The sequence below is a fragment of the Salvelinus alpinus genome, chromosome 17 (genome assembly GCF_045679555.1).
Source record: "Salvelinus alpinus chromosome 17, SLU_Salpinus.1, whole genome shotgun sequence".
NCBI classification, from domain to species: Eukaryota; Metazoa; Chordata; class Actinopteri; order Salmoniformes; family Salmonidae; genus Salvelinus; species Salvelinus alpinus.
In genome coordinates this window covers 823,767-846,210 of record NC_092102.1, presented here as the reverse complement: position 1 = coordinate 846,210, position 22,444 = coordinate 823,767, and the positions used below count along the sequence as shown (strand labels likewise).

General features: G+C 42.1%; 1 protein-coding gene across 2 annotated transcripts in view; it reads right to left on the bottom strand.

Moving 5' to 3' along the window:
- Positions 1-19,075, bottom strand: part of LOC139541920 (serine/threonine-protein kinase SBK1-like) — a 40,961-nt gene extending 21,886 nt beyond the window's left edge. Inside the window, exons 1-2 of one of the 2 annotated variants that reach the window (XM_071346817.1) lie at positions 18,207-19,075; positions 17,964-18,090 (exon numbers count right to left, since the gene is read on the bottom strand). In XM_071346817.1, the coding sequence (XP_071202918.1) occupies positions 17,964-18,001 (38 nt within the window). In that variant the 5' untranslated portion in view covers positions 18,002-18,090; positions 18,207-19,075. The remainder of the gene's footprint in view (positions 1-17,963; positions 18,091-18,206) is intronic. The other variant, XM_071346818.1, reaches the window with a different exon arrangement.
- Between the last annotated feature and the right edge of the window lie 3,369 nt (positions 19,076-22,444).

Genomic DNA, 22,444 nt, shown 5'->3' with positions numbered 1-22,444 from the left:
AGTTCACATACACTAAGTTGACTGTGCCTTAAAACAGCTAGGAAAATTCCAGAAAATTATGTCATGAATTTAGAATATTCTGATAGGCTAATTGACATAATTTGAGTCAATTGGAGGTGTACCTGTGGATGTATTTCAAGGCCTACCTTCAAACTCAGTGCCTCTTTGCTTGACGTCATAGGAAAATCAAAAGAAATCAGCCAAGACCTCAGAAAATAAATTGTAGACCTCCACAAGTCTGGCTCATCCTTGGGATAAATTTCCAAACTCCTGAAAGTACCACGTTCATCTGTACAAACAATAGTACGCAAGTATAAACACCATGGGACCACGCAGCCGTCATACCGCTCAGGAAGGAGACGCGTTCTGTCTCCAAGAGATGAACGTACTTTGGTGTGTAAAGTGCAAATCAATCCCAGAACAACAGCAAAGGACCTTGTGAAGATGCTGGAGGAACAAAATTATCTATATCCACAGTAAAATGAGTCCTATATCGCCATAACCTGAAAGGCCTCTCAGCAAGGAAGAAGTCACTACTCCAAAACCGCCATAAAAAAAGCCAGACTACTGTTTACAACTGCACATGGGGACAAAGATTATACTTTTTGGAAAAATGTCCTTGGTCTGATGAAACAAAAATAGAACTGTTTGGCCATAATGACCATCATTATGTTTGGAGGAAAAATGGGGAGGCTTGCAAGCCGAAGAACACCATCCCAACCCGTGAAGCACGGGGGTGGCAGCATCATGTTGCAGGAGGGACTGGTGCACTTCACAAAATAGATGGCATCATGAAGGAGGAAAATGATGTGGATATATTGAAGCAACATCTCAAGACATCAGTCAGGAAGTGGACAATGACCCCAAGCATACTTCCAAAGTTGTGGCAAAATGGCTTAAGGACAACAAAGTCAAGGTATTGGAGTGGCCATCACAAAGCCCTGACCTCAATCGTATAGTGTGAAAATGTGTGGGCAGAACTGAAACGAGCAAGGAGGCCTACAAACCTGACTCAGTTACACCAGCTCTGTCAGGAGGAATGGGCCAAAATTCACCGAACTTATTGTGGGAAGCTTGTGGAAGGCTACCTGAAACGTTTGACCAAAGTTGTATGTAAACTTCCTGATTTCAACTGTATGTATGTATGTATGTACAGTGGGGAGAACAAGTATTTGATACACTGCCGATTTTGCAGGTTTTCCTACTTACAAAGCATGTAGAGGTCTGTAATTTTTATCATAGGTACACTTCAACTATGAGAGACGGAATCTAAAACAAAAATCCAGAAAATCACATTGTATGATTTTTAAGTAATTAATTTGCATTTTATTGCATGACATAAGTATTTGATACATCAGAAAAGCAGAACTTAATATTTGGTACAGAAACCTTTGTTTGCAATTACAGAGATCATACGTTTCCTGTAGTTCTTGACTAGGTTTGCACACACTGCAGCAGGGATTTTGGCCCACTCCTCCCTACAGATCTTCTCCAGATCCTTCAGGTTTCGGGGCTGTCGCTGGGCAATACGGACTTTCAGCTCCCTCCAAAGATTTTCTATTGGGTTCAGGTCTGGAGACTGGCTAGGCCACTCCAGGACCTTGAGATGCTTCTTACGGAGCCACTCCTTAGTTGCCATGGCTGTGTGCTTCGTGTCGTTGTCATGCTGGAAGACCCAGCCACGACCCATCTTCAATGCTCTTACTGAGGGAAGGAGGTTGTTGGCCAAGATCTCGCGATACATGGCGCCATCCATCCTCCCCTCAATACGGTGCAGTCGTCCTGTCCCCTTTGCAGAAAAGCATCCCCAAAGAATGATGTTTCCACCTCCATGCTTCACGGTTGGGATGGTGTTCTTGGGGTTGTACTCATACTTCTTCTTCCTCCAAACACGGCGAGTGGAGTTAGACCAAAAAGCTCTATTTTTGTCTCATCAGACCACATGACCTTCTCCCATTCCTCCTCTGGATCATCCAGATGGTCATTGGCAAACTTCAGACAGGCCTGGACATGCACTGGCTTAAGCAGGGGGACCTTGCGTGCGCTGCAGGATTTTAATCCATGACGGCGTAGTGTGTTACTAATGGTTTTCTTTGAGACTGTGGTCCCAGCTCTCTTCAGGTCATTGACCAGGTCCTGCCGTGTAGTTCTGGGCTGATCCCTCACCTTCCTCATGATCATTGATGCCCCACGAGGTGAAATCTTGCATGGAGCCCCAGACCGAGGGTGATTGACCGTCATCTTGAACTTCTTCCATTTTCTAATAATTGCGCCAACAGTTGTTTCCTTCTCACCAAGCTGCTTGCCTATTGTCCTGTAGCCCATCCCAGCCTTGTGCAGGTCTACAATTTTATCCCTGATGTCCTTACACAGCTCTCTGGTCTTGGCCATTGTGGAGAGGTTGGAATCTGTTTGATTGTGTGTGGACAGGTGTCTTTTATACAGGTAACGAGTTCAAACAGGTGCAGTTAATACAGGTAATGAGTGGAGAACAGGAGGGCTTCTTAAAGAAAAACTAACAGGTCTGTGAGAGCCGGAATTCTTACTGGTTGGTAGGTGATCAAATACTTATGTCATGCAATAAAATGCAAATTAATTATTTAAAAATCATACAATGTGATTTTCAGGATTTTTGTTTTAGATTCCGTCTCTCACAGTTGAAGTGTACCTATGATAAAAATGACAGACCTCTACATGCTTTGTAAGTAGGAAAACCTGCAAAATCGGCAGTGTATCAAATACTTGTTCTCCCCACTGTATGTATGTATGTATGTATGTATGTATGTATGTATGTATGTATGTATGTATGTATGTATGTATGTATGAATGTATGTATGTATGTATGTATGTATGTATGTATATATATATATATATATATATATATCCGCCTTTAATATTCCAGATAGATTGTAGCTTCCATCAATGTAATTGTCTGCATCACTTCCAATCTCCCATATATTTTTTGGCATTGTGTAAGGGAACACTTAAACAACACAATGTAACTCCAAGTCAATCACACTTCTGTGAAATCAAACTGTCCACTTAGGAAGCAACACTGATTGACAATACATTTCACATGCTGTTGTGCAAATGGAATAGACAACAGGTGGAAATTATAGGCAATTAGCAAGACACCCCCAATAAAGGAGTGGTTCTGCAGGTGGTGACCACAGACAACTTCTCAGTTCCTATGCTTCCTGGCTGATGTTTTGGTCACTTTTGAATGCTGGCGGTGCTTTCACTCTAGTGGTAGCATGAGACGGAGTCTACAACCCACACAAGTGGTTCAGGTAGTGCAGCTCATCCAGGATGGCACATCAATGCGAGCTGTGGCAAGAAGGTTTGCTGTGTCTGTCAGCATAGTGTCCAGAGCATGGAGGCGCTACCAGGAGACAGGCCAGTACATCAGGAGACGTGGAGGAGGCCGTAGGAGGGCAACAACCCAGCAGCAGGACCGCTACCTCCGCCTTTGTGCAAGGTGGAGCAGGAGGAGCACTGCCAGAGCCCTGCAAAATGACCTCCAGCAGGCCACAAATGTGCATGTGTCTGCTCAAACGGTCAGAAACAGACTCCATGAGGGTGGTATGAGGGCCCGACATCCACAGGTGGGGGTTGTGCTTACAGCCCAACACCGTGCAGGACGTTTGGCATTTGCCAGAGAACACCAAGATTGGCAAAATCGCCACTGGCGCCCTGTGCTCTTCACAGATGAAAGCAGGTTCACACTGAGCACATGACAGACGTGACAGAGTCTGGAGACGCCGTGGAGAACGTTCTGCTGCCTGCAACATCCTCCAGCATGACCGGTTTGGCGGTGGGTCAGTCATGGTGTGGGGTGGCATTTCTTTGGGGGGGCCGCACAGCCCTCCATGTGCTCGCCAGAGGTAGCCTGACTGCCATTAGGTACCGAGATGAGATCCACAGACCCCTTGTGAGACCATATGCTCGTGCGGTTGGCCCTGGGTTCCTCCTAATGCAAGACAATGCTAGACCTCATGTGGCTGGAGTGTGTCAGCAGTTCCTGCAAGAGGAAGGCATTGATGCTATGGACTGGCCCGCCCGTTCCCCAGACCTGAATCCAATTAAGCACATCTGGGACATCATGTCTCGCTCCATCCACCAACGCCACGTTGCACCACAGACTGTCCAGGAGTTGGCGGATGCTTTAGTCCAGGTCTAGGAGGAGATCCCTCAGGAGACCATCCGCCACCTCATCAGGAGCATGCCCAGGCGTTGTAGGGAGGTCATACAGGCACGTGGAGGCCACACACACTACTGAGCCTCATTTTGACTTGTTTTAAGGACATTACATCAAAGTTGGATCAGCCTGTAGTGTGGTTTTCCACTTTAATTTTGAGTGTGACTCCAAATCCAGACCTCCATGGGTTGATAAATTTGATTTCCATTGATAATTTTTGTGTGATTTTGTTGTCAGCACATTCAACTATGTAAAGAAAAAAGTATTTAATAAGAATATTTCATTCATTCAGATCTAGGATGTGTTATTTTAGTGTTCCCTTAATTATTTTGAGCAGTGTATATATAAAATGCCCAAAAATATATGGGAGATTGGAAGTGATGCAGACAATTACATTGATGGAAGCTACAATCTGTAATATTAAATCGGATCTACCCCCTAAAATGTTATTTTTAAATTAATAAATAAAACAAAAAGTGTTTACATTATTTCGGCAGTTACCTGTATGTCCATTTTGTTATTTACTAAACATAGCATTGTTTTGTGTAGACATTGTTTGTCTTGAATCTATAATTGATCGCTCCTGCCTCGTCTCATCTATCTTACAATTCTGTTCTGTTTGAGTGTCTATTCATCTCTAGTCATTTTGGTGTGAAATTAACATTACATTTCCATGGGAACTGTCTCCAACTTCAAGTGGACATCTCTCTCTTACACTTTAAAAGGTCCAATGCAGACATTTTTATCTCAATATCAAATCATTTCTGGGTAACAATTAAGTACCTTACTGTGATTTTAATTGGAAACAATGGTCAATTTTTTTTATAAATACATTACAAAAATATGTGGACACCTGCTCATCAAAAATCTCACGGACATTAATATGGAGTTTATTCCCCCTTTGCTGCCATCTTCTGGAAAGGCTTTCCACTAGATGTTGAAACATTGTTGTGAGAACTTGCTTTCATTCAGCCACAAGAGCATTAGTGAGGTTGAGAACAGATCTTGGACAATTAGGCCTGGCTCGCAGTGGGCATTACAATTCATCCCAAAGGTGTTCGATGGGGTTGAGGTCAGGGCTCTGTGCAGGCCAGTCAAGTTCATCAACACCGATTTCGACAAACCATTTCTGTATGGACTTCACTTTGTACACGGGGGCATTGTCATGCTGAATCAGGAAAGGGCCTTCCCCAATCTGTTGCCACAAAGTTGGAAGCACAGAATCATCTAGAATGTCTTTGTTGGCTGTAGGGTTAAGATTTCCCTTCACTGGAACTAAGGGGGCTAGCCCAAACCATGAAAAACCACCCCAGGCCATTGTTCCTCCTCCACCAAACTTTACAGTTGGCACTATGCATTCGGGCAGGTAGCATTCTCCGGACATCTGCCAAACCCAGATTCGTCTGTCCGACTGCCAAATGATTAAGCATGATTCATCACTTCAGAGAACACATTTCCACTGCTCCAGAGTCCAATGGTCAAATCAAATCAAATTTTATTTGTCACATACACATGGTTAGCAGATGTTAATGCGATTGTAGCGAAATGATTGTGCTTCTAGTTCTGACAATGCAGTAATAACCAACGAGTAATCTAACCTAACAATTCCACAACTACTACCTTATACACACACAAGTGTATAAGGGATAAAGAATATGTACATAAAGATATGAGTAAGTGATGGTACAGAATGGCATAGGCAAGATGCAGTAGATGATATAGAGTACAGTATATACATATACATTATATTAAGTGGCATTGTTTAAAGTGGCTAGTGATACATTTTTGATCAATTCCCATCAATTTCCATTATTAAAGTGAGCTGGAGTTGAGTCAGTATGTTGGCAGCAGCCACTCAATATTAGTGATGGCTGTTTAACAGTCTGATGGCCTTGAGATAGAAACTGTTTTTCAGTCTCTCGGTCCCTGCTTTGATGCACCTGTACTGACCTCGCCTTCTGGATGATAGCGGGGTGAACAGGCAGTGGCTCGGGTGGTTGTTGTCCTTGATGATCTTTATGGCCTTCCTGTGACATCGGGTGGTGTAGGTGTCCTGGAGGGCAGGTAGTTTGCCCCCGGTGATGCGTTGTGCAGACCTCACTACCCTCTGGAGAGCCTTCCGGTTGTGGGCGGAGCAGTTGCCGTACCAGGCGGTGATACAGCCCGACGGGATGCTCTCAATTGTGCATCTGTAGAAGTTTGTGAGTGCTTTTGGTGACAAGCCAAATTTCTTCAGCCTCCTGAGGTTGAAGAGGCGCTGCTGCGTCTTCTTCACAACGCTGTCTGTGTGGGTGGACCAATTCAGTTTGTCCGTGATGTGTACGCCGAGGAACTTAAAACTTACTACCCTCTCCACTACTGTCCCATCAACGTGGATAGGGGGGTGCTCCCTCTGCTGTTTCCTGAAGTCCACAAACATCTCCTTTGTTTTGTTGACGTTGAGTGTGAGGTTATTTTCCTGACACCACACTCCGAGGGCCCTCACCTCCTCCCTGTAGGCCGTCTCGTCGTTGTTGGTAATCAAGCCTACCACTGTAGTGTCGTCCGCAAACTTGATGATTGAGTTGGAGGCGTGCATGGCCACGCAGTGGGTGAACAGGGAGTACAGGAGAGGGCTCAGAACGCACCCTTGTGGGGCCCCAGTGTTGAGGATCAGCGGGGTGGAGATGTTGTTACCTACCCTCACCACCTGGGGGCGGCCCGTCAGGAAGCCCAGTACCCAGTTGCACAGGGCGGGGTCGAGACCCAGGGTCTCGAGCTTGATGACGAGTTTGGAGGGTACTATGGTGTTAAATGCTGAGCTGTAGTCGATGAACAGCATTCTCACATAGGAATTCCTCTTGTCCAGATGGGTTAGGGCAGTGTGCAGTGTGGTTGCGATTGCGTCGTCTGTGGACCTATTGGGGCGGTAAGCAAATTGGAGTGGGTCTAGGCCCAGGTAGGGTGGAGGTGATATGGTCCTTGACTAGTCTCTCAAAGCACTTCATGATGACGGAAGTGAGTGCTACGGGGCGGTAGTCGTTTAGCTCAGTTACCTTAGCTTTCTTGGAAACAGGAACAATGGTGGCCCTCTTGAAGCATGTGGGAGGAGCAGACTGGGATAAGGATTGATTGAATATGTCCGTAAACACACCAGCCAGCTGGTCTGCGCATGCTCTGAGGACGCGGCTGGAGATGCCGCCTGGGCCTGCAGCCTTGCGAGGGTTAACACGTTTAAATGTTTTACTCACGTCGGCTGCAGTGAAGGAGAGCCCGCAGGTTTTGGTTGCGGGCCGTGTCAGTGGCACTGTATTGTCCTCAAAGCGAGCAAAGAAGTTATTTAGTCCGTCTGGGAGCAAGACATCCTGGTCCGCGACGGGGCTGGTTTTCTTTTTGTAGTTCGTGATTGACTGTAGACCCTGCCACATACCTCTTGTGTCTGAGCCATTGAATTGCAACTACTTTGTCTCTATACTGACGCTTAGCTTGTTTGATTGCCTTGCGGAGGGAATAGCTACACTGTTTGTATTCGGTGTCGTGCTTTACACCACTCCAGCTGACGCTTGGCATTGTGCATGGTGATCTTAGGCTTGTGTGCGGCTGCTTGGCTATGGAAACACATTTTATGAATCTCCCGACTATCAGTTCTTATGACTCTGGACGCAACGTCAACACTCGGTAGTGAGTGTTGCAACTGAGGACAGACGATTTTTATGAGCTACGCGCTTCACCACTCCGCAGTCCCAATCTGTGAGCTTGTGTGGCCTACCACTTCGCAGCTGAGCCGTTGTTGCTCTTAGATATTTCCACATCCCAATAACAGCACTTACAGTTGCCCAGGGCAGCTCTAGCAAGGCAGAAATTTGACAAACTGACATTTAGCGAAGGTGGCATCCTATGACGGTGCCACGTTAAAAGTCACAGGGCTCTTCAGTAAGGCCATTCTACTGCCAATGTTTGTCTATGGAGATTGCATGGCTGTGTGCTAGATTCTATACTCCTGTCAGCAACGGGTGTGGCTGAAATAGCCAAATTCACTCATTTGAAGGGGTGTCCACATACTTTTGTATATACAGTTGAAGTCGGAAGTTTACATACACCTTAGCCAAATACATTTAAACCCAGTTTTTCACCATTCCTGACATTTAATCCTAGTAAAAATTCCCTGTCTTAGGTCAGTTAGGATCACCACTTTATTTTAAGAACGTGAAATGTCAGAATAATAGTAGAGCTAATATTTCTTTCATCACATTCCCAGTGGGTCAGAAGTTTACATACACTCAATTAGTATTTGGTAGCATTGCCTTTAAATTGTTTCACTTGGGTTGAACGTTTTGGGTAGCCTTCCACAAGCTTCCCACAATAAGTTGGGTGAATTTTGGCCCATTCATCCTGACAGAGCTGGTGTAACTGAGTCAGGTTTGCAGGCCTCCTTGCTCGCACACGCTTTTTCAGTTCTACCCACAAATTGTCTATGGGATTGATGTCAGGGCTGTGTGATGGCCACTCCAAGCCATTTTGCCACAACTTTGGAAGTATGCTTGGGATCATTGTTCATTTGGAAGACCCATTTGCGACCAAGCTTTAACTTCCTGACTGATGTCTTGAGATGTTGCTTTAATATATCCACATAATTTCCCCCCCTCATGATGCCATCTATTTTGTGAAGTGCACCAGTCCCTCCTGCAGCAAGCACCCCCACAACATGAAGCTGCCACCCCCGTGCTTCACGGTTGGGATGGTGTTCTTCGGCTTGCAAGCATCCCCTTTTTCCTCCAAACATAACGATGGTCATTATGGCCAAACAGTTCTATTTTTGTTTCATCAGACCAGAGGACATTTCTCCAAAAAGTATGATCTTTGTCCCCATGTGCAGTTGCAAACCGTAGTCTGGCTTTTTTATGGCGGTTTTGGAGCAGTGGCTTCTTCCTTGCTGAGAGGCCTTTCAGGTTATGGCGATATAGGACTCGTTTTACTGTGGATATAGATTATTTTGTACCCGTTTCCTCCAGCATCTTCACAAGGTCCTTTGCTGTTGTTCTGGGATTGATTAAGTTAAGGGTTTAAGCGATATAATTGTTATGTCTCTTTGGCCAGTGTGAAGGGAGTTAGAGTTAGTTTTGCAAGCCAATGCTAATTAGCGATAGCGCAATGACTGGAAGTCTATGGGTATCTGCTAGCATGCTTGAGTTTAGGCAAATCAGCCAATATAATGGATATAAAAAATATATAACTATGTTGAAAAGCTTTGGCAAATTGTCTGTAAACTGGGGCACTATTTTGAGTGGCTCACTTGTATCAACCATAGCTGCATTCATGTCATCATTACTGTAGGTCTATTTTAGGCCAATGTAACCTTTTGGGTTTTAGCCAAACAGCAATGTGTGCTGATGGGTTGGAGGGGTGAAAAACCTTCAATGAAATGAAACACGGACATTTGTTGCATTCCATTCTGGGGAAATGGCATAATAACTTTGAAAAGATGGGGAGTGGGTGTCTAAAACAGCAAATGTCCACACAGCAAATCAATATAGAGAGATTGCTCTCTTCAGTGCTTTTTTAGTCCAACTCCCCAATAATTCTTGAGAAATGTAAACAATAGACTAATGAAATAAAACATTTGATTTCATGGTCTGACTCACTTCTCTCTGCCAGGCCCAAACAGACTCTACCTCTTGTCTCAGCTGAAGATTCATTATCAGTTAAGAATGATCTAGCTGTGTACAGTTTCCCGTCAAAGACAAGGACACATACATTGGGTCACACTGTCTCTCACACAACAGGTAAAGGGTCTCTCTCACACACACAATCACACTTTGTGAACACTGGGGACCTGCTTGAGAGGAACAACTAAACACTTCATTCCATATAACCTCAACAAACACCCTGTTCAATCAGAGCGTCCTGTTCTTGAGTGAGTGTCATAGAGCTCTGCGGTCCACCGCTCAGTAGTAAATAACTGAATCGTCTACGTAACAGCATGAGTGGACCACATGGACCGCAGAACCGAGAGCTAACCCTACCCCGAAGATAAACAACCAGAGAGCAGTCAACTGTCCATCTACAATTGCTCTATTGTGAGTTTAACAGTTCGATTCAGAGACACTAGACTAGGCAGTGTGCTACTGCTAACTACAAATGCTACTTTAAATTCTGAAACATGTCGTGAGCTAATCATACATTTTTCCCAGCTTTCAAATTGAGTGTAATACCCCTTTAATTGTGCATTTTGCAAAACATTTGTCATGACAGAGTTTGCTAAACAAAAGGCCACCCGATTGATACAATCATGATATAATTATGCTACACTACGTGCATAGCAGACACTCATACCACACATACATACAGGGGCAATATTGCTGAAAATTAATTGGCAGATATTGTGTTACGTTTAGCTTTTTAAGCCAATTGTGGCTAACTAGGGGTGGAATAATGTTAATGTGGATTTGATTGGATAGTAGCAGGGAGCTTGATGTGTATGATACTTGTGAGATTTGTTTATGACAGTTTGCGGTGGAACACGTGAAAAATAGATGCACTTTCAGAATTGTTTGGCGAGCTACTCCTAGATGGGCTGCGAGCTACTGGTCGCGATCGACCTGTTGGAGACCGCTGATTGTAGAGCTACAGATCACCATTCAACATGAAATAGCTAGTCTACATCAAACAAAAGCAATTAACAAGACATAGACACACAAAACCACTCAACAGTCAAATAACTGCACTCAACAGGAAAATATACTGTAGATTATAGAACCCCCTCATCTTGCATGTATTCTACAGTGTAGGAATGTTTAATGTTATGACTGACACTATAGGATTGAGGACATGGAATGGTATCGAAACACAACATCCCCGAGGCAGGGAGGAGAATCCATCCCTTTGATGTGAAATGGATGGGGGTACTGTGACTCCAAGGCTGTACTGGAGGTGACTGGAGTCTACTATGGGCTGGGAGAGAGACGGTTTGGCTGTATTATATGATGAGGAGGAACTAAGGAGGAATTTGGCCATTTACCAAGCATTCAGACATCTGCTGGAGGGGACCAATGTAACCAGAAAACCAGATCTTGATGGATTACCATGACGATGGGGGGATCCTACCACCAAATGCCAACCCTGTGGTGACATCAATCCATGCTGTTGTGTTGACTACTTTTGGTTCCTGAGCCAGAGGGGCTGCAACGCAATCCAGTCCAATCTTATCACTCGCTTTCTTCCCCTTTCCTCGGACCTTGTCGATTCCGAATGGAATGCAGCCGCTGCAGGGGCTGCTCTAATATCATACCTATCCATGCAGCTACACTGTAAGTGTATCGCCTTACCTGCCACCAAAGTGCGTCATGCTGTACCATCCTACCAGCTCTCCCGTGTCCAACCTGCCCCCTGCACAGGACATAGGCTACAGTAGATGTGTGACAATTACAGGGCAGTGGTGTGTATAATGTTTGCTGTACAGCGTGTTCTATTATGTATCATATGCTCCAGTGTATGATAGGCTACTATGAATAATACAGTATGGTACTGAACAATGTTCCTGTAAATAAGGTGAAACTGTGCTGTGAGTCATTCATAGCTGCTAGTGAACACTTAAAGTGGCACTCCAGTCTCCTTTTCCCCTCATTGAACACCTGATTTACTTAACAAAGGCACATCTCAATACAATTTTTGAAAGGCTTTTTGAGGAGGAGCGCAAGTGAACCTTGAAACCCAAATAACTATTGGTGCATTTGTAGACAACAGTGTTCAATTGTGGCTGTAAACAGATAGTCTAATTTTTTTCTCGAGATGAAAATGTGCATATTGACCATATTATTTGAGGGTGGGATGATCCTTACGACTGGGAACAAATCTATTTTTCAAAATTAAAGTTGATAGATTTCCCAAAGAAGCATCGCAGCGGGATGAAGTACCTGAATTGATAGTAAAGTTAGCAGCAGGAGGTGAAGGTGCCACGATGATGTGTAGCACATGGGAAAGTTGTTTATCAAGTTAACCATCTATTCTAGGTAACGTTAGCTAGCTAGCTACATATAAATAGGATTTACAGCCATCCAATATTTTTTTATGACACAAACATAGCTTTATCTGCTAAAAACAACAATGTTAGCTACCAAGCTAGTATACAAGCTAACTAAATAATGAACAGATTTCCATTCCCAAAGACAAAACTAGCTATGACTATACAAAAACACAATCGCAACGAAATATCAAATGTTATATCGCTTGAGAATAATTAAGCAAGTCCTGGTCTAATTTCTTTGTTTCCTAATCTCAGTTGCAGAGACCTGTGAAAGCTGCTAAACCCTGTCTGCGGATTAAGGTCCTAATGAAAGTCCCAAGTCCTGAATAGACTGAAGGGTACAGTATATCTCCAATTGGTTACATGCCATTGGTTTACTGTTAATATTGATTGTAGGACTACAACAATTCTGTTAAAAAGTAACAATGCATAGGCCTAGAACATGCACGGCCAACCTTACTCCTAGAGATCTTCTGGTTGTGCAGGTTTCTGTTCCAGCCCAGCCCTAACACCTGACATTCTGCTTATTATTTGTATTAGACACTACTTATTTAACTGTTACATTTTTGTTTTGGATTAAGACGGATGTCTAAACTGCAGGTCAGCTTTTTTCGTCATTAATCTTTTTTCTGGAGGCAGCTCTGCAGTGGTCACTAGCTAGCACAGCCACAAAGTCATAACATCTGATTTTAAACCTAACCCTAACCACACTGCTAACCCTAATGCCTATCCCAAACAAAAAGTAACAACAAGAAAATCCAGAACATTTACAATATAGCCAATTTTGACTTTGCAGCTAGCCTATCTTGGTGATTTCTGGTATATCATACAAGTAAATCAAATCACAGCATGTTTTTGGACTCATTCAGCAGTTTTTACCTGATTACGTACAATAACTTTGGAAATAAATGTTGAAAGTTCAATTTATATTCATGAAACTTGATGCTTTTGCTGCTTTCTGTTAACAAGACATATTGATAAATAGCCCAATGTCAAAATACAGTTAAGTGTCCAAATCAATAACCAATATGAAAAACTGTTTGTGATATATTGAAAACCTAAACATATTTACACATACAGTACATGTGCAACAATAGTAATCAGACAGTATAAGTCTTTGTATTTGATAAAACAAGCACCGTATCAACTGCACACGCACTATTGCTACTTGTTTTGTCCAGTGGCAATAAATCACTCATCGATTAGGGTGAGATATGCGCTTCCGAAACTACCACAACTCAAAAACCACATGGAAATTGGATATATTTTGTTAGACGACAACCTGCAGAACACAGTCACCTACATTTTGGAATGTTGCATTTTGATACGGGGGTCACCAAAACAGAAAGAGAAAAGCAATCACTCCTATCGCTTATCATGTTGAAATCAATTGCACGAGAGGGGAAAGATGACCCTCTGGGCACAGACATCAATTCAACATCTATTCCACGTTGGTTGCACATAATTTAATTGAAATGACGTGGAAGCAACGTTGATTCAACCAGTGTTCGCCCAATGGGGAGGTTGCACATCCTATTAAAACCCCACAGAATCCGGGAATAATGTGTACATCACTGGTATGAGGACAATTTCTAGAAGACATCTAGCTACATTTTTAAGTGTTGCATTTTGATTAAAGTCGGTCACCAACGCAGTAAGTGTAATGTTTTTGGTAATCACTTACATCGATATCACGCTGAAATCAATAGAACAGGGGACAAACGTTTGGGGTGTTGCGCTGTTTAAACTAACACTATTCAAAGGCCACATAGAAACTTGGAATAACCTAATCAATACAGTGCCTTGCAAAAGTATTCATCCCCCTTGGCGTTTTTCCTATTTTTTTGCATTACAACCTGTAATTTAAATTGATTTTTATTTGGATTTCATTTAATGGACATACACAAAATAGTCTGTTTCAAAAAATCCCCCCCCAAAATAATATGGGAAAGTGGTGCGAGCATATGTATTCACCCCGTTTGCTATGAAGCCCCTAAATAAGATCTGGTGCAACCAATTACCTTCCGAAGTCACATAATCAGTTAAAGTCCACCTGTGTGCAATCTAAGTGTCACATGATCTCAGTATATATATACACACACACACACAATTGTTCTGAAAGGCCCCAGAGTCTGCAACACCACTAGGAGCTCTCCAAACAGGTCAGGGACAAAGTTGTGGAGAAGTACAGATCAGGGTCGGGCTATAAAAAAATATCCAAAACTTTGAACATCCCATGGAGAACCATTAAATCTATTATTAAAAAATTTAATATGGCACCACAACAAACCTGCCAAGAGAGGGCCGCCCACCAAAAGTCACGGACCAGGCAAGGAGGGCATTAATCAGAGAGGCCACAAAGAGAGCAAAGATAACCCTGAAGGAACTGCAAAGCTCCACAGAGGAGATTGGAGTATCTGTCCATAGGACCACTTTAAGCCGTACACTCCACAAAGCTGGGCTTTATGGAAGAGTGGCCAGAAAAAAGACATTGCTTAAATAAAAAAATAAGCAAACACGTTTGGTGTTTTCCAAAAGACAAGTGGGAGACTCCCCAAACATTTGGAAGAAGGTACTCTGGTCAGATGAGACTAAAATGTTGCTTTTTGGCCATCAAGAAAAACGCTATGTCTGGCGCAAACCCAACACCTCTCATCACTCTGAGAACCCTATCCCCACAGTGAAGCATGGTGGTGGCAGCATCGTGCTGTGGGGATGTTTTTCATCAGCGGGGACTGGGAAACTGGTCAGAATTTAAAGAATGATGGATGGCGCTAAATACAGGGAAATTCTTGAGGGAAACCTGTTTCAGTCTTCCAGAGATTTGAGACTGGGACGAAGGTTCACCTTCCAGCAGGACAATGACCCTAAGCATACTGCTAAAGTAAAGTAACACTTGAGTGGCTTAAGGGTAAACATTTAAATGTATTGGAATGGCCTAGTCAAAGCCCAGACCTCAATCCAATTGAGAATCTGTGGTATGACTTAAAGATTGCTGTACACCAGCGGAACCCATCCAACTTGAAGGAGCTGGAGCAGTTTTGCCTTGAAGAACGGTCAAAAATCCCAGTGGCTAGATGTGACAAGATTATGAGAATTTGTAGAAGGCTTCTATCTACATTTTGGAATGGCAGATGTTGATTTTGGGAGACCGCCATCACGGAAAAAGGGAGCAAACAACTTTTTCTGTTAACTTCAACGAATCAAGACTGGCCATAGGATATCAACAGTGACTAAAGTTTGACTTTCAAATCTGTGTATTGGTGTGTGGCCAGCGACATTTATATAAAGAGACCGTCCAAATTATCCGTTCCATTTCAGAAAGAAAATGATAGCTGCGTTTTAAGTCCTGCGACCCCCAGCGAGTATGACAAAATCAACAGTACAAAGCCAAAGATATTGATCTGTTTTAAGGAATTGCTCGTGTCATTGTGACTATAAGCTTTTATACTAACATCAACAATCTGAGGTAAAAAGGATGTGTAATTTCCCCCCCAATTCGATGTGGTCAAAATGTCAGCTTGTGTAAGGTAGGATCACATACTGTCCACGGCATGTAAAGTAGCGTAATATACTGTACATTAATTGGATATGACAAACTAATTAAATATCTTCATTTAGGATGATAGTAAATAAAGCAAACTCGCATATTTTAAATTATCAAATATTTCACAAGTTTAACCATTTAGAGATTCAAAAAATCCTCCTAAGCACAATTTAACCAGGTGCTCTAGACTAGAGCATCCATAGGTCCTATGCAGCAGGCTGAACGTTTGACGTCCCTACTAACGAGATTAAAAAAAAAATAATAATAATAATTAAAATGTATAAAAATGTAATCGCTCCATTCTCCCTCCAGGACAAGACTTATGACAATAAACATTAACCTGCGCCCAAACCCACTAACCATTTACACAGGCATTCTTCGTATGATAATAAATAAAAGTGTTGATTCTTGGAATTCAGTAGTGTATTTTAAGGTCATTGAATATTCCTTGTTTGTCTGTTTTATTTGGTTGTCTCTCACTCTCATTTTGTCTGATGATATTACATAGATGTGCAGCTGCAGCTGATGTCCTTGATCATTGGTTTGGCTGTAACAATCCCTGTATGGCTGACCTTGGATGGAAACACACACCCGTGAGTCCAAATGTGCACTTCCCATTTCCATATTTCAAAACTCATGTCATTTACAATATCAACATTTATGATCGCTATGTTTGATTTACAGTTACAAGGATGACATGCGTCATACCCTGGGTTGTCCTAAACAGAATGAACCTATGTTTGTCATATTTTGAAGAAAATTTGCACTCATGAGTTGATTCTATGTGCACCAAAATTACAATATGTTTAGTTGAAGTGCCTTGTGAAAGCCTAACACTGTAAGATCATATTAGTATAACTAGCTAGTCATGTTCACAAATGATGCCCACCTGACCCAGATTGAGATTTATAATGGAAGTTTTGTGGGGATTGCCTAATTGCCTAAACACCAGTTAGGCCTCTCACTCAAACCTTTGTAATAATTGTTTCTTATATGTTGCACCTACCTCAACATTTTCATGAATATTGTTAATATGTTACTGAATGTATCCAGAGTATTTTCAGATTTCATTATTGACAAATGCTGCAAAAAGTACAGTAAATGTAAAATGCACATAAAATTAACAGTTTTAATGTTTGAATTCAGTCTTCAGTCAGGAGAACTGTTGTCTCCTCACCTTTGGTCTGATAATTTCTCCATAATCTCCAAAGTGTTCTCTTTCAATTGCTACCATGGTCATGCATATGCTTTTTATATTTATTCAGTTAGAAACATTTACATTTGGCCCTATCCATATAGGCCCATTTCCACGTGTGTAAAGGTTTAAACAAAGTATGGTACTGTTATTGCCATACAAGGTCAAGGCAAGGAAGTATTGTTTTGTTATCAAGCAATACATGGTGAAGTAAATGAATGTCCAACTCTTCGCTGTCATCATGTTTCATTTAGAGTGCATTACTCCCCAGAAGGCTTGCGGCTTCTATTGTTTTTTGTTCAATAGAGTCAGACACTCATTTAAATGCATTTCAGGGCATTACCAGTGAGATATTACCACCACTGACCAGACTGTACACTCACTTTATGATGCCTCCTGAGTGCCCATTTCGTTAATCTATTTGTGTATAATGGTACTGAATAGCAAATGCAGAGTGTTGCCCGGTAAAGGATATCCTGCCTGATTTAAAATGTACAGGCACTAGATTAATACCTTTTGGGGGATGAAAAGGATGGTGGTGTTGTCGCAGTGAGTTTGGTTCAGAAGAGATCACTTTTACATTGACCTGACCTCATACCCTTGCCCCTTAAATCTATCATGAAGATGTCACCTTTTCCCCAAAGATAACACATTGCATGGTGAATAGTTAAAGTCTAGAGAAAATGTTCCTCAAATATATGGGACATAGGCCTAATGACCCCAATCTGCTGAATGAATAATCCACAATCAAGTCCACTGGAAATCTTCAGACTACACCAAAAAGTATGCACTTTTTCAGCAAAATATTAGGGATCTTTCTCTGTGATGCATATAGCCTAAAGCATCATAGGCCTACAAACAAACAAACCCTATACTGACCAATAAATAACGGTTCATTGCGTTTATGATTTAAATTGCCATTGCATCATATTTACACGATGTATGGCTGGCCTATGTTAATCAGGTAACTTTCAAATGATCTGTGTGTGATAATCCGATCAGATGTTGAAACTAAACTCACCTGCTGGCGACCTGTCTCTCTCCTCCGTGGTCCTGCATTCGCGCGGTGCAAGGAGCACCTGCACTCTTTAATTGACCGGTTGATTCACTGGGGTCTGGTCGGCGAGATCTCCTGTTTTTGATCTATTCTGATTTAAATTAAATGAATCATATTTCAACATTAACGAATGAGTCAATAATATGACAGTTTATAATAAAAGCACAATTATGCTGTGTTATTTTATCTGAAAAAAGTATAGCCTACAGTGTGAACTGAATTGCGGTCCGGGTTTGTGTCTTGTTTTCTCGTCTGTGTTGGTAATTCTCTGTTTGGTTCCGTGCGTAAAGGCACTCTTCTGTTTTGGATTATTCGGCGCCACTGGAGAATTGACACCGTTATCTTCTACGGTTTGGTAATGGGTGGCAAGATTTTCCGTTCCTCTATGGAAAGCGCACACCGCTCAACCTGCAAGGCAACGGGAGGCAGGTGTGTGTGTCTTTCGCTTTTCTTGTGGTCTGCATGACCCAATTCAGCACCACATCAAATTCATTCATTTGCAGCATACTTTTCAACCTGCGTGGAAAATGACCCGACTCTCTATCTGCACCTATTCACCGTGTCTCAATTTCTCCTCGTTGCGTCAGGCTGGTATTGTCTGTTACTACAAGCAATGGAATATGTGGTTAGCTTTTTACTATCCCTTTCACAACTGTTCCCAATCTCAATCTCTCTGTAGCACTACCAGACAGCTCTTGCATTGTTCTCAAAGATGATATGTTCTATTTAGCCGACAAGATAGCCGAGGGACCGCTCTAACAATGGAAATACATGTCCTCAATTATTGAAGGCAGGCGAGATCAGGTGGGACAATTCTAGCCAATGAGAGTGCAGATACACATGTGAACAACAGGGACAACTAAGTAGTTTTTCTGAAAGTTGCCGGAATGCCACGTTCATCCACTTATATCGTTACATTTGCAACAGCCTAAACATTATGAAATGTATATTCGATCAAATAAGCTTCACGTAATCCGACACTCTCTCATAGACGTCCAAACAAAAATGTCTTATCTCACGAGGACAGAATTGGGCGGAGTAAATCCTCTTGCTTCGCCTCTTCCTCTTGTTCCCTCCCGTCTGGTCTCCATCTTCTGGCAGCAGCAGCGCTAACGTGCACTGGGTCCTAGCGCCTAGTTTTTATATGCGTTTAACTTAATAGGAGCAGTCTACTACACCAATGACTGTTGCATAATTCAGAAGCTTATGGCCTCAAGTACTTCTTCACAGTGACTTTGCCAAGTGTCCATATTAGGTAACATTTGGGGCATGACTTTCAATTAATTTAATCTACTGGTTGGTGGTTCCATGTTTAACAACAGGCAAGCATCCAATCATCTTTGTCAACTCAAATAGATTGGATTGGTGGAATGGGATTGGAATATGAGGGACAACCTTATCAACCCTAGAGCATAGTCCTCCACTAATCCTTTGAGAGCATCATCAGAAATCACGGATCAGAACGGTTGATGAGTAGAGTAGTTGAACTGTTGGGAACTCTTCATCGTCATATCCCCCTCAGGCAGGGTACTTGTTCCACTCCAAACCCACTGCTCCAGAACTAAGACAGCCTAGGCCTACAGGGTGTCAAAAATAAGCTGGTTACACACACATCCAGGACAGGATCAGGCCACGGAAGAGGAAAGAAAAAGGAGCATCAGTCTAGGTAACAACTATGACAGTGCAAAGAATATGACTTGCCTATATCTTGAAACAATATCAGTGCCATCAGGGTATTCTGTTGCAGTATTTTCCTGTTCAATGAATATGTACTGAGAAGACAGTTAGTTGATATCATCGGTTAGATCTTGTCACCTTTTGAGAGGTTCAAGATTTCTCTCTGGGAATTGGGCAAGAAGCAATGAGGCTGAGAGTTTCCTCGGGGTTACCGTGGGAACCGGGTTGTCATAAATCATGATGAAGGTCAAATACTGTGGGATGACAACAGGGAGCGGTGTGGGTCAAATAAGTTCATGTGAGCCGTGAACAAATAGAAAAAAGCACTTGCTCTTGTGCTCTCTGTCTCTCTCAATTCAATTTCAATTTAATTTCAATTTAAGGGCTTTATTGGCATGGGAAACATATGTTAACATTGCCAAAGCAAGTGAACTAGATGCTAAACAAAAGTGAAATAAGTTCCAAAAGAATAATGACATTACAAATGTCATACTTATGTGCAAATAGTTCAAGTACAAAAGGGAAAAAAAAAAAATAAACATGGGTTTTATTTACGATTGGCAATCTCTCTCTCTCTCTCTCTCTAGATAAGCTTTATTAGCATGAATGACAAAGCCACTGTTGCTAAAGCGAAGTGAGATAATGACAATAACAGTAAAAAATAAATAATGATAACAATAGTGGTGGTGCTTAGAGAAAGAGTACAATATATGTCAATATTACAATCGTTTTTTATGTATAGAAATAAGATGAATAAACACAAATAGTAATATTAATCTAAAAAAGATTTAGCTTTGTTAATTATAAAATAAAAATATACAGTATTTACAATAATAACAGACATATACTGAGTATACCAAACATTAAAGGAAAAATACTCCCAAAACCATTAATTCCTTTAATTTACAGTGTTAAATAAGAATAATATGTGAGAACAATATTTTTTGTTTCATTTTGGCATCATAATAAGGTTGGTAGCAACATGGAAAATTGTTGTGGAAATCTGTTGCAGCTCAGGTAGACTACTAAATCAACAATGCAATGCTCTCTATGGGGTGGCTGGCTAGCTAGCTAGGTAGCTATCAAATGTAGCTACACACAATAATACCAAAGACTATATCAGCATGTAAGGTAGCTAGTTAGCTGTAAAATCGCCTAAACAAACTGCACTATCAATTTAGGTGTCTACAATCTCACCATGTTCAACCTGCAGACTGATGTGCCTCACAGAGTGGAGTCTGACATTCGCAACGGCAGATATACTTTTGAGGAGATGGGAAGCGTTGCCCATAGTACATCAATGAGCCACACCGTGCATTCTGGACAATTCTGGGACAAGGAGCACTCTCCTTCAAGGAGTAAATGGGAGTCTATTGTGCGCTAGCTCAAAAATCCCACATTAGCTTGAATTTTGTCAACGTACATTACAAATCGTTTTCAAGATGTGAGATCATTAACATGCTATCTGTAATATCGTATAGCTTTGGAATCGTGACATTACGTACTTTTGACGAAAATAGACACGTTTGTCGAGATATACTCTGATTTTGAGAAGGGATTGCGTGACGATTAGCTTAGCAACCGCGTGACGCAGCATGACAACGTAAACACGATTGGTCGACTGTCTGCTGGGTGGGGATACATACGTTCCTTCATTCCTTCATTCATTCTCTGGCAATGGCACCAAGCAATGCGCCCTGGACAAAAGAGGCAGACAAATAGGAAAAATGTGCTAGACCCTTCATTAAATGAAAAATGTCTCGAGGTGGGAATATCGCAAAAATATGATCACTGGGTCATTCAGAGAAAACATCCTCCTGAGTTATGACATCGGCCAGTATTGAAATCTGACATGTATGAAAGATGTTATCGCAATCTAAAAGTCGTATTCCTATTAACTTCCAGTGTAGTGAGAGCGACTTTATCACAGTGCTATGTCATACAGGCCGGATTTCTGAGTGCTTGATTGCCAATAGCTCAGATACACGTGAAAACATGAAATGACCCAGGGAATCGATAGCACATCACTCAGAGATGCACAAAACAATATAACAATTAAAATGGGTCAACCTTTCCTTTAAAAACACCTTCCTAATATTTGCCCTCAGAACAGCCTCAATTCGTTGGGGCATGTATTCTACAAGGTTTCGAAAGCATTCCATAGGGATGCTGGCCCATGTTGACTCCAATGCTTCCCACTGTTGTGTCAAGTTGGCTGGATGTTCTTTGGGTGGTGGACCAATCTGGATACACATGGGAAACTATTGACCGTGAAAGACCCAACAGTGTTGCAGTTCTTAACAAAAACCTGTGCGCCTTGCATCTATTCTACATCCAAAAGCACTTCAATCTTTTGTCTTGCCCATTCACCCACTGAATGGCATACATACACAATCCATGTTTCAAGGTTTAAAAATCTTTCTTTAACCTGTCTCCTCCCCTTCATCAAAACTGATTGAAGTGGATTTAACAAGTGACATCAATAAGGGATCTTAGCTTTCACCTGGATTCACCTGGTCAGTCTGTCATGGAAAGAACATTAATGTTTTGTATACTCAGTGTATTATCGGTACAAATCAAATTTTAATGGTCACATACACATATTTAGCAGATGTTATTGCGGGTGTAGCGAAATGCTTGTGTTCCTAGCTCCAACAGTTTGGTATTTCTTAATTGTATTTTAGTTTTTTTTAGTTCTCCCCAATTTCGTGATAAGCAATTGGTAGTTACAGTCTTGTCCCATCGCTGCAACTCCCGTACGGACTCGG